Genomic DNA, 12,807 nt, shown 5'->3' on the forward strand with positions numbered 1-12,807 from the left:
AGATAGTTCTTTGGGAAGAGAACTGTACAACGCTCACTGCTCTTAAAAGCACCCCCTCAGGACTTGAGACCCAGAGTTGAAGACCTAACCAAGCCCATGAAAAACATCCAAGCAGTAAATGATGCTGATGGGACAGGTTTGACGTGTAGTCCCATGCCACTGGAAACAAAGCTCCCTTTATTGGCTGTTATCAACGGCTAAAGAGGGCTCTTTTTCAGCAAGCCAAGTTAGATTAAAATCTAAGTCCACCAAGACACTTCCCAAATCAAATGTGTAAGTTGAAATTCCATCTGGTCAGGACAGAACTGAGAAAGTTTGAAGGTCAGGAGCCTTTGGGTGCTGATCCATACCGGTAAAGATACTGCACTGGAAGGATTTAGCTAGAATTAGGATGGATTCACCTGGGCAGGCAGAACCAAACTCTGTGCTTACAGAATGATGCAGCATTGTTAGTGCTTGGGCCATGTAATTCTGTACAGTGGCTTGGCTGTAACATTTCTTGTGCTTGTCTACACAGACCTGACCAAACCATGTAATAACACGTCTGGAAAAATGCTATGTTATTATAAAACAATCCCCCAACACAATGTTTGCCCATATTGCACTAAGGCTCTTGGCACTTTAAGACCAGCTCTAACAGATGCTTCTACAAAATATCCTGGACTTAGTGTATCTTCTCTAGACAGGGGATCTATCAGAATAAAGACCTCCTTGCCTAATTTAACTCTTTCTGTATTAAGGTAAGTGGCAGGTAGGTACAGAAGCCTTTATGAAAAATAAGGTTTTGATCTATACAGCCAGCAGCATCAATAGCTACAGGCTCTGACAACTGAAATCAGCCTCCACAGTACTTCACAGCACCAGAGGCTGAGAACCATCAATGATGAGCAGATAAGTCCTGCAGAGAAAAACATCTTGACTGCATCCTGGTCCCTGCCCTCAGATGAGATCACAAGGCTGAGGCTCTGTTAACTTGAGGATCACACTGCTGCTGTGCAAGCGCGCAGCAAGTAACTCTGCAACTTCCACATTTCTGTAAACAATGCCAGATCATGCACCAACTGCTGCGAGGTTAAACTCAAGAAACTGCACATTTCAGGGGCTGCTTTGATGCCAGCCAGAGGACAGGCAGGTTCCCCCCTCACAAGGAAAGGTCTTCTCACCACGGGGGGTGCAGAGAGTGAAGTTTTCTAAGAAACAGGCAAAGTGTTTTCATTCCTCTGGAGCCTCCAGCCTTCCCTTTCTGGTGACATAGGCTCAGAAATGAATTATTTTACTCCTGGGACGGTTGCCGAGTCCCCAGAGGCTCTGCATGACATACCCGGCTCTGCGCAGAGGTACTCACCTCCGTTGTCGGTCCGTTTCAGGGCTCCATCTTTGTGGGGACACAGTTCACATCTCTTGAAATTAAGCAGAAACAACAAGTTTAATCTAATTCCCAGGGGCACAGGGCCAGAAAAGAGATGATTCATTTACAACATGGTTATGAAAGATGGAGCTGCGTTCAAAGAGAGGAAGTGGAAGAAGGGCTGAGAGCGGCTTGGGTGCAAAAAAGATACTCTGACACAGCTCAATATCGTCCTGTTTGAGGGGATGTATTTAAAGCCTCAGCCCAAGAGCCACAGGACTACAAGCGAACTTTGACTTTCACGGGGCTTTTTAAGATAAAAGTTTTAGACTTTGCGGTTGGGGAGTAAGACTGAAAACCATGACTCAGAGAGCAGAAGGCAAATAAAATGAAGCCATTATCTATCTTTGCCTCTTTCCGTCCTTCCTTCTCTTTTTCTCTTGCGATATTTTTTCCAGTCTCATGAGAGGCAGGTGAGGCTGCCGTGACGTTTTTGCTGGTGGGGCGTGTGGGGTCATGGCTAGCCTGGCCCTAATGGCCGGCACTGGTCAGTGGGCACCCTGCCTGCTCCCAGCCCCAGCTTGGGGGTGGCTGAGGTATGATGGAGAAGGCATGAGGGGAGCATTTGCACCGGCAAGCCCCTGCCATCCAGAAGGATGGAGAAGCTCCCTCAGCACCATCATGTTGGGCAGGAGGCTGCAGGCCTGGTGCCATGATGGGCCTTGCCATGCCCAGTCACTAATGGCTGCTTTTGGGGAAAACCATGAGGGGGGACACGCTGCCTCCTCCAGCGGGGGCCAGCGGCCACAGGGCAATGGGAGACAAGCCCTCTCACGCCAGGGCCCAAGGGCAGCGAGGCCTGCAAGGCCAGCGGCAGCCCAAACCTGCCAAGGGGCCTCCCTCATGGCGGGAACAGGCCTTACCCCCCGCCATGACACCCGGGGAGGGAGAGGCATGCGGAGGGTCTGGCCAGGCAGGGCGGCAAGAGCCGGGGTAACACAGAATGGCCCTTGGTGCCGTTCCTCACCTCACAAATGTCACCTAATGTCAGCCTTGCCCAGCCTCACCGGCTCTGCCCTGGCCACAACGCCCTTGTGAAGTGCTGGGGAAAGATGGGGTGTGGGCGCGGGGGCACCTCACACGTGGGGGAACACACTCCAGCCCCAAGGGCTCCCCCCGGGCCCAGCTGCCCAAAAACAGTCGCTGCCTTCTCATAGCATCACTCAGGGAAAAACATCTACATGCTTTTTGTTTTCTTTGATTTTAAAAAAGGCCTGAGAATCCAGGAGGCACAATCCTTTTCCCTCCCTGGTGGAAACTACTGTTTTGTTAAAAACCCCAAACAACAAAACAAAAAACCAACACCCCCACCCCCTGATTTTCTGTGAAAAACCTGCTTCGCCAGAAAGTTTTGAGATGAGGTGCCTGGTGTGAAAGCAAGATGCGCTGCCATGAGCCTGCACTTCAGGGGCAGGTGCCCCACGCTGTGAAAAACACCGACGTATCGAGCAAAAACTGGCCACAAGCAAAAGCGCCTGCCACCAAACAGCCCCCCAGGACCTTCCAACAAAGGCGGTTTTCCTCCAGCAAGATTTCCTCTGCTGAAATGTTGCCTCCTGGGCCAACGGGCTTAATAAATAGGATTGCAATGCCACGGGCAGCAGGGAGGCTCGGCCCGATGCTCCGGAGCTTTTCCTGGGAGTCGAGCGTGCCGGGCTGTCAAACGGGCACCTTCGGCAAGCACAAAATCCCTGTGATAACGTATAAATAAGAGATGAGGGGACAAAGCCCATCTCACTTTCCCGGCAACTTCGTTGGAAATACGGATGGACGACCGCAGGAGGTTTCCCACTGCTCCTGGTTAGGTCCAAGCTGCCGGAGGGCTGGAGAGCTGCTCTCCCAATTACTGTGGAAAGCCCGGCAGAGCCGAGACAGAAGAACTGGGTTAACCCAGACACTGTAATAAGAAATTTGCACTTGAAAAGGCCCCTCCGCTCTCCCCTCCACCCCTCAGATCAAAGCGGCTCTCCCACCATGCGATTAGCAAAGCTCTGATTGTAACAAGAGGGGTTAACAGCTCCATCGGCCCCACACAAGACTTTTAATAGCCCTGCCTCGAAATGACAGCTAAAGCCTTCACATGATCCCTCACATGAGTGCCCTCTGGCCATTGCAGCTCACCGGGCTTCCTAGACAATTTGATTACAAAGTGGAGGGGCTTTCAGTTGCTTACTCTAAGCACAATAGCGTCCACAGCATCCTTTAGGGACCTGAGCATCTGAGGAGGGGTTAGAGCAGGGATTAGCCCTACCTCTGCCTTTTATTCAACCTGCACGGGCCCAGGCAGTCTCCAGGATTTTTATTTCAACTCTGGAAAAACAGCAGAGCTCGGTTGATTTAAACCAGGTTGTGATGGGTAAGGTTAGAGCTCCTGACCTCCTGGGGCTTCTAACTTCAGGATCCACCACCAAGTGACTACACCTGCCGACTGAAAGCGAGGAGTCCTGAGCTCTCTTTCCATCGCTGAAGAGGGGATGGAGTCCATTTCTCCAGAGAAGAGGCACAGAAATCAGGAAACCGTGTTTTAAAGCACCCACTAAGGAGCGCTGTAAGCTCCGTGCCTCCAAATCTCACTTTCAAAGCAAAACTATCAATATTTAGCCAACAAATATATTTGTTATGGACAAAGCTTGCAAACTGGTTTAAGATTCTTCTGTGAAGGCAGATGTGGGAAGCATTGCTGTTTTTCAAAGGAGTTTGCCACGCAGTCATTATGAAAGAAATACAAATATCAATTCATCCTGCTGCTGTTGTCAATGTATTTTGAACTCAAATAGCAGCATCTCTCCTTCCAAGATCCTCAAGACAGTGTCTGCAGGCTGATAATGCCCTTTTTACAGCTGGAGAAAGCCAGGCAGAGAGGTGCAGTGAAACCCCAGGGCAGTGGAAGAGTCATACCCTCCAGCCTCACTGGACCAGAGACCCCAAATCCAAAGTGCTTTAGTAGCAGAGCCATGCACAGATCTCGCAAGACCTGACTCATTTCCCTTACTCTGATCATGCTGTTCCCTACATCAAAGAACTAGATTCTTTTTAAGTATTTACCCATCTGCGTGTCTGTTGCTATGACTGCTGGTGTTTAACTGAAAAGGTGAGGGATTTAGATAGGAAATCACCCCCAGCTCTGCTTAGGAAGGAAGATTATCACTGTTCAGTTATTATAGTAGCAGGGCTGAATGCCACAGAACTGAATGGCATGACTGAAGCCCACCACGCATTGTCTACCAGATTTCACTGAAGGCGAGTTAAGTACGGAGCCACCTGCGGGGGTATTGTTTTCTTGATACCTTGGAGGCAGTTTGGAGCATGAAATGTGCAAGTGAAAAGCTACAGTCCTTGCAAGGAGCACAGGTGAGGAGGACTTGTGCGTACATGTATTACTACAGCTTACACTGAACCGTAGCTGAGGCTGAAGAGTTTCTCTCTGCCTGCATGGTTGGGAGAGCCGGGGGAAGGAGGCCCATGAAATCCAAATTCCTGTCTTTGCTACAAAACTATCTGCAGGATGTAAAACTGCTCAAAGACACATTTGATCTTCTTTACTGCAGTGCACATAAAAGCAGCATCGTACAATGGGAAAAGAGCTCAGGTCTGAAAGTCTGGTCTTGTTTACACTCCCACTTCCAAGGAGGAATGAGTTAATGCAATGTAGAAAGCATGGTACAGATACCTAATTCCCCCATTCGCTCATCTTTGCCAAGCTCTTCGCCCATCTGTGAAACAGATTAAACTTTTGTACTGCCGCACGCGGAGCGCCCAGCTGAGAAGGAGCACGCCATTTGCTCAGGCCTGCACAGATCTGCAGATTCAGAGGTCACCTACACCAGCTTTGCTAGGTGTGTACTTTACAAAAGGTTTAGCTAAACCAGTTCAGAAGGCGGTGCAGGCACTAATAGATATTGTTTGTGCTGCCTGAGGTCACCTGCATGTAAAGAAAGCCCAAGTTTAATTTAAACCCATCTTTAAAGAAGCAAAAGGGGGGGGGAAGCTATCCCAGATTTACCGCACAGTAAAAGCGGCATTCATGGCATAACTAACACATTAAGGATCTACACCCCAGTGCCTCAGCAGCTGGTTGGTGCAGCCCTATCTGATAAGGGCTGACCTGGGAAGTTACTGCAGAGTAGCTAGTGTGCTATAAACTCACAGCCTAGTTTACTGCACAAATAACGCTGCCACACAGACCTAAGAGGCAGTGCTGGCCTGCTTGTTTCCACTTTCCTGCTTCACCGGGAAATGCCAGAATTAATTAAGAACATTTGTAAAGTGTTCTATACCGCTAAATTCCTACTTAGACAGAAACTAAACCCTGATCCACCTTCCTGTCATTTTCTCTGCCATTTTATAAACTCAGAGGACTTTATGCAGGAGGCTGCTGCTGCCAGCGAGGTACGAATGCCAATCCATCCTGTCAGTCAGCACGGGGAGTTTGACAGCACAGCAGCATCTCAGGTGATGCCAGCTTTCCCCCACTCCAAAACTTCCCGAGGAGCTGAATAGAAAAAGCAGCAGGGAAACCACCTCTTAGAAGAATGCCAAGGTTTTTTTAAGAAGATTGAGGTCTCTAGACTCAAAAATTTTCACACTGATAACTTGCTTAAAAGCACCTCTGGCAGCATTCTCATCGAATGCTACTAGCATTGTATAAAATGCTATTTGGTACAATTATTCCTATTGTATAAACAAGATACAGCAGGTTACAGGCAGAGCTGGGACTGCAATCACAGTAGTGCTGAAATGCCAGGTTCTGTCACTTTTGACAGGGGATGACACTGGTTCCAGCACAGGCACAAAGGGCATCCAACAAACCTATCTAGTGTAAACACAAGTGTGCTGCGTACTCACCACCCTGGCGGCTCTCTCTTGGGATTCACATTTCCGACAGAACCAGGGTCCGGTGGGAACCTGGACAATTCCATAGCAAGCTGGAAGAAAAGCAAAGAGAGTTCATTAGACCATCCTTAAATCGACTGTTTCACTTCTCAGGTATATATAGAAGTTTGCCAGAGCTGTTGTCGGTTAGAGACAGGTGACAAAACCAAAAATTACATCTACACCGCATTTTATTCCCCTTTCTAGTTTCCATAACTAGCAACAGCAGACAGCCTTTCACAAGAGGTCTGGTGTGACGTATTTACTCAAGTTTTCAAACAAGCTCATGCCTGGTATGAAAAATTGCTGTGAAAATCTGGAAGAAAAGCTTCCAAGACCAGTGAATTCAGGCTTTTTTGGACTAGTCCTGGGAACAGTTTCTGTGTTAATACAAATCTCCAGCTGATAACCCAACAAAACTGCTGGGTTTATCCAGCTATCCCCTGCATCCCTCTTACTTTCTACATCACTACTGATGCTCTCAGGGTCTCCCTCTGCAAGCTGAAGCTCCCACTTCTTAAAAATTAGCCTCCTTCTCTGATGGGGCAATATTGCTTGAAGACTATTCACCACCTTCGGCAATATTCTCCCTCTAACTGTCCAAGGATAGTCTTTGTGAGCTCCAAATGAAGCACTTCTGACCCTGAAAGGGCTCTTAGCCACCATGCAGGCAGCTTTAAAACAACAGAGGATGGTAAAGATAGGGGTAAGAAGTAACACTATGCATCTCAGATGAGGGTATAGGAGTCTCCTAGGAAAGAACAAATTGTATCTTCCTAATTCCACCTTCAAATGCAAGCTGGCGGTTGGAATGGAATCCCAGTCACTCCAGACATTTGAAACTAGGTTGGACAAAGCATCTGAAAATATCCTGCTGGAAGCAATCCTGTGATGTTCCCTGGGGGATGGACCAGACACGACCCGCAATAGGTTCTTTCCATCTCTCTAATGTCTATTATTCCACATCAGCCAGGAAAACAAAAGCAATTGTAGAGTTAAACGGAAAGAGCTGACTGCAAGATGAGCCAAGGCATACGCATAAGAAAATAGAAACTACATGAAAGCAATGACTGAGGAGCCTGCCTTGGGTCCATCTTTAGCAGTGGGCTTAGGGCCAAAAGCAAGCACTCAGCTGGAGCCAGCGCGAGCTCCTGTGCCCACTGCTTCAAAAAGGAAGAAAACAAGGAAGAAAACAAGGAAGAAAACAAGGAAGAAAACAAGGAAGAAAACAAGGAAGAAAACAAGGAAGAAAACAAGGAAGAAAACAAGGAAGAAAACAAGGAAGAAAACAAGGAAGAAAACAAGGGAAACATGGAAGAAACAAGGAAGAAACAAGGAGAAACAAGGAAGAAAACAAGGAAGAAAACAAGGAAGAAAACAAGGAAGAAAACAAGGAAGAAAACAAGGAAGAAAACAAGGAAGAAAACAAGGAAGAAAACAAGGAAGAAAACAAGGAAGAAAACAAGGAAGAAAACAAGGAAGAAAACAAGGAAGAAAACAAGGAAGAAAACAAGGAAGAAAAAGAAAACAAGGAAGAAAACAAGGAAGAAAACAAGGAAGAAAACAAGGAAGAAAGAAAACAAGGAAGAAACAAGGAAGAAAACAAGGAAGAAAACAAGGAGAAAACAGGAAGAAAGGGAAAACAAGGAAAAACAAGGAAGAAAACAAGGAAGAAAACAAGGAAGAAAACAAGGAAGAAAACAAGGAAGAAAACAAGGAAGAAAACAAGGAAGAAAACAAGGAAGAAAACAAGGAAGAAAACAAGGAAGAAAACAAGGAAGAAAACAAGGAAGAAAACAAGGAAGAAAACAAGGAAGAAAACAGAACATAAGCATGGCAGAGTTGAAAACATGATTTGTAAATGTTCTTAACTATGTTATCAGACTCTCCATTCCCAACTAGATGTCTTGGTTAACATTTTGAGGTTTTTACTGGAAAGGTAAGATTTCTAAGCATCGTCACAGTAACGGTACTGATATTCCTAAGCACCAGCCCTAATGTGCAGCTGTAATGTAACTTCAAAAAAAATACAGGGTTTGTTCACCTGTACAATCATTTCAAAAGGTAACTTTGGTTTTGTGGATATTCAAGCAGTGCAAAGAGATACCAAACCCAGTGTGTGATTGCACAGAATGAGCCTAGATGACCCAGATGATCCCCTACAGTGGTTTGTTTCTATTTAAGAAATAAAAGCCTACCAAAGCACCACACTAGTGCTAGGTTTCTGAGCAGGCTTTAAAAAGCGGGGTGAAGAACATCTACTACACACTGCTACGCTCCTTATGAATTATTACATCCCAAAGGACTCTTACAAGACCTAAATAGACAGTTGTGTTTTCCAAACACACGAGCAGTGCCCTCTTGGAGACTTTGATAACATATTCCAGCTCTACCAAAACAACGCTACACGCCCGCTTCCCGGTTGCTGCAGCAAACACATCCAGCCTCCGTACCTGCCCGGGTCTAAAACGAGGCACCCTAAAAGAATAAAAGCAATCCACGTTTGAAATTGTTCTTGCCAGCAAACAGAAGTGTTTATAATAATCTTGGGAGCGAGCATACGGATGCCTATGCCCTTTCTCTCCAAACAAGAGAGCGATGAAGAAACCGATTCTCGAGCATGGGGGTTGATAGATAATGGGAAGAAGGGAAGACATCAAGCAGGAAAATTAAAATAGCGAGCAGCATCCTTCCAGAGAGACCCTCACCCTGCCAGGTCCCTCCAAGGCACACTGGAGAGGTTGCCTGATGACAGGAGCCACCCAAGCATCACCTCCACCGAAGAGAACCCCCCTGCGAGCTTCACCTCCTCACTGTAACTCCCCTTTAGTCACCTGGTTGGAAGCGACTCCTTACTAAAACTGAGTACGGAGACACCGAACATCCGAAAAGCAAAAAGCCAGCCCTGCGCCTGACAGCAGGCAGAGCGGGGACATTGGCAGCTGGAGCCGGGAGTGTGGATGGAGACACCGAGGGAGGGATTGTGCAGGAAGAGGCTGGAGATGTGCTGGGAGATGGAGGGATAATAATAGATGGAAAAACAGACATGCCAGATGAGACCAGAAACCTTCGTGTTATTCAAAACAAACCAACCAGGATAACCACCGGGCCCTTCTGCTGGATGCGAATGAAAGCAAATACATCTTTAATTTTTTTTTAATTTTTTTTTTAATTTTTTCTTGTTGTTCGAAGACCCGAGGACAAACTTTCCAGCCCGATACCGTGCGGTAGGGGCGTGCTCCAAGTCATTTAAAATGTAAATAGCCCGTCTCTCTGGGAGGCGAAGGCTGCCTTCCTCCCCGCCGGGGGGGCAGCTTCGGGCCCCGCCGCCCCCGGGGGGTTACCCGGGGCCATGTGCGGCGCCGGGCCGAGCCGAGGGCACCGGACCCCCGGGGGCGGTTACGGGGTCCTCAGCTCGGCCCGGGGCTCGCCAGCCCGCCCTTCCCGGGCCACCGGAGTGTGTGGGGGGGTGGCAAACGGGCGACCCTCCCCCGTCCCCGCCGCGGAAGGAAGCAGCCGACGGTCCCTACCGACTGCCGGTAACGGGCACCCCCCCCCCGAGCCCCGGGAGGTGCGTGCCCTCCCCCCCGCCCCGGGGGGTGCAGCTGATGGCCAACTCCGCTCCCCCCCCTCGCCCCCGGCACCCGGCGCCGCTCCCCCTCCCCGGTTCCTCCGCCGAGCCAGGCCAGCGGCGACACCGTTATTTTGAACAATAGGGATAAAACAAAGCCCCGCCGCCCCCGCACCCCCCCGGCCTCCCCGGGGCTCCCGGCTGGGGTGGGGGGGGGGGGCCCGGCCCGGCGCTGCCCCGGGGCTGGCGGCGGGGCCGGGCCGGGGCTTACCTTGGTGCACCGCCACATTGCAGCCGTGCCCGTCGCAGTACACCAGCGGGTTCTCCGCCCAGCCCCGCTCATCAGAACAGACACAGCAGCCTCCCACCATCTCCTTCATACTTCCATGAGGGTTTCCTTCCCCCCCCGCCTCCCTCTACGCACACACTCCTCCCTCCTCCCTCCTCCTCCTCCCTCCTCCCTCCTCCTCCTCCTCCTCCTCCTCTCCTCCTCCGCGCTCCCCCCTCCCCGCTCGCAGCCTGCCTTTCACACGGCCGCCCCGAAAGGGGCTCGGGGGGTCCGACCCCCCGGGGCGGCGGCGCGGAGCCGGGCGGTGCTCGGGGAGGGGGGGCCGGGGGCGGCGCGCCCCCGCCCCGCACGCTCACCCCGCGCCCATGCACACGCACACGCACACACACAGACACACACAGAGCCCCCCCCCCCCAGCCCCCCCCCCCCCCCCCCCCCCCACACACACACAATCATGGCTGCGCCGCCCGCACTCTCCTATAAAATTTGAGGTTCAAGGATTGCAGGCTGGCTGGGTCGGGTGCATTTCTCCGTGCGTGTGAGATTAATTTTTTTTTTTTTTTTACCCCCCCTCCGGCTGCTTTATGCTGCATCTTGCTCGATGGTTTTGTTCGCTTCCCCCCCCCTTCCCCTTTTCCCGTTCCCCTCCCCAGCAAACCGAGCAGGAATCCGAGTGTGCACCCGTGTGTGCAAACCGCTGGATGCTTGCCCGAGCCAGTCAACATGGATCGCTTCGGAGGGATGAGTTGGGACCGTTCCGCAAATCCCATTATCTCCGCAATTCCTCTCTGACAGCTCGGGGCTCCGCGAGCGCCACCGCCTGTCCCGCTCCCCCGGGCTCCTCGGGAGCAGGTTTTAACCCCTTGACACCCGTTTTGTTGTCTTTGCATGGAAGGAGGAAAAAATGCTCCCTTGGAGGTTGATGCCCAGCAAGACAAGGGCCAGAAATCGGCTGGAAACCAGTCCAAAGGAATGATTCTAAAGTACAGGGAGTAATTCTGTGTGTGGGATTGCACCTGCAAGTCCCGTAACTCCCTGTGGTGTCGTGGGGCTGCTCGAGGAACAGCCCTTTCTTGGACGGCTCACCCAGAACAGACAAGGAGAAATGAGGAAACCCCAAGCATGGCTCACAAAAATAATTAAATCTTAGAAAAAAGGCCTAGGGGGAAGCCAAAGGATTCATGTAATGCTTTCCTATGGCTTCCAGCTCTACCTGACACAGAGCAGCTCCGGAGGGACAGAGCCCAGGTCTCCTGATCTCCCGTGGAGGTCCTCACCCAGTCCCCCCCGCTGTCCTCATGAGAACAAGCTAGTGCCTGATGCCAGACTGGGCAAAGAAGATGTGACACCAAAGACTTTTTGGCCTGCACTGGTAAAGAAAAGTATGTCCTCTTAAGTCTCTGTGCTGTTAAGGAGGGCTTTTTGTGGGGCTGGTGGAGGAATGGTACACAGCAACTTTGATGAAAAGGTGTGTCTAAAGGTGCCTGGTTTGCAGTACTGCTTTGCAATTCTGTTCCTGTAAATCCTTCATGTTTTCAAAAAGAAGTGCTGTAAGTTAAAGCAAAAGGAGAGAACATTTGATCTTGCTGGGAAAATGTACAGGGATCCTGGAATCCCTGAGCTATCTGGAATCTTTATGGGTTGCGGGTGCTGGAGAGGGATGGTCGTGGCAGTGAAGGAAACATCGAGGGGAAAAAAAGTCAAAAGCTCTTCTCTCTGCTTCCAGGAGTAGGCACTTCACATTGTTTTCAGATGCTGCCACGTATGAGTAGCCAGGGGGTTGTATCTTTACTCAAAAGCCAGTCTTCAAAGCCATCGCAGTTTCTGCGGAAAGATGCCCTCCCTGGAACACCAGCTCAGTGGTCCCGCTCTCCCGCCTGCAAGCGCCTTGCTGCTGCAGGGACTCCGCAGGAACCAGTCCTGGTTCCCAGCAACTTAAATAAGACCAGAAACAGTGTCAATGCCTCTTAGACCGGTGACCCTCTTCCTGCTCAAAGTCTTTCCCTTGCGACAGGTAGTCTTTGAAAGGTTGGCGTACCCCATCATATAGTTTCTTTAAAAAAAAATAAAAATCTTCTCATCAGAGAGCGGAGAGGAAACCCATTCCAACAGCCCTAATAATCACCAGTTTAGCATCCTTTAGACTGCACCTGTTCAAGCGTTACATCAAGGGGCTGGAAGGCAGACGGCTCCCTGAGAAGCTGCCTGCTGGGTTGCTGTCTTCCTTTTATTACATTCCTTTGAGAGTCACAGGGGCAGACAATACGTTCACCACATTGCTGGAAGTTCACTCAGCCTTAGCTCACTTTTCTGGGAGGGTTTCCCCTCCTCTCCCCCCCCCCCCCTTTTTTTTTTTTCTTTTATCTATTATGTTTTGAACTTGTTTAAAAGAAAAGAGGGAAAATCTGGCTGGTTGCCTTTGTAACCTGAAGGAGATCCTTGTGGTTTAAGATTGTCTTAGGCTCTAGGACAAAATGCAAAACATCCGCCATCCCCCTGACGGCTGTGGTTCCAGTTGGCCGTGCTAGCCGACACTTGGACTTGAACTGCAAATTTGCCTTTAGGGGATTAAGTTCCAATTTACATAACTAATCCCTGCGGTGAGGAAAGACGAGGCCAGGGAGGAAAGGGCACTACGGTTTCTTGAGAAAAATTTAGGGGAAAGTT

General features: G+C 49.9%; 1 protein-coding gene across 4 annotated transcripts in view; it reads right to left on the reverse strand.

Annotated features, from left to right (window-relative positions):
- The window catches only part of MLLT6 (MLLT6, PHD finger containing), a 47,382-nt gene extending 36,418 nt beyond the window's left edge, over positions 1-10,964 (reverse strand). For 2 of the 4 annotated variants that reach the window (XM_037411112.1, XM_037411110.1), the window contains exons 1-3: positions 10,123-10,275; positions 6,254-6,333; positions 1,346-1,400 (exon numbers count right to left, since the gene is read on the reverse strand). In XM_037411112.1, the coding sequence (XP_037267009.1) occupies positions 1,346-1,400; positions 6,254-6,333; positions 10,123-10,231 (244 nt within the window). In that variant the 5' untranslated portion in view covers positions 10,232-10,275. Of the gene's footprint in view, positions 1-1,345; positions 1,401-6,253; positions 6,334-8,988; positions 9,869-10,122; positions 10,276-10,821 lie in introns of those variants that run through there. The other 2 variants (XM_037411114.1, XM_037411113.1) reach the window with 2 other exon arrangements.
- Positions 10,965-12,807: the final 1,843 nt, after the last annotated feature.

Source organism: Falco rusticolus, chromosome 18 (genome assembly GCF_015220075.1).
Source record: "Falco rusticolus isolate bFalRus1 chromosome 18, bFalRus1.pri, whole genome shotgun sequence".
Taxonomy (NCBI): Eukaryota; Metazoa; Chordata; class Aves; order Falconiformes; family Falconidae; genus Falco; species Falco rusticolus.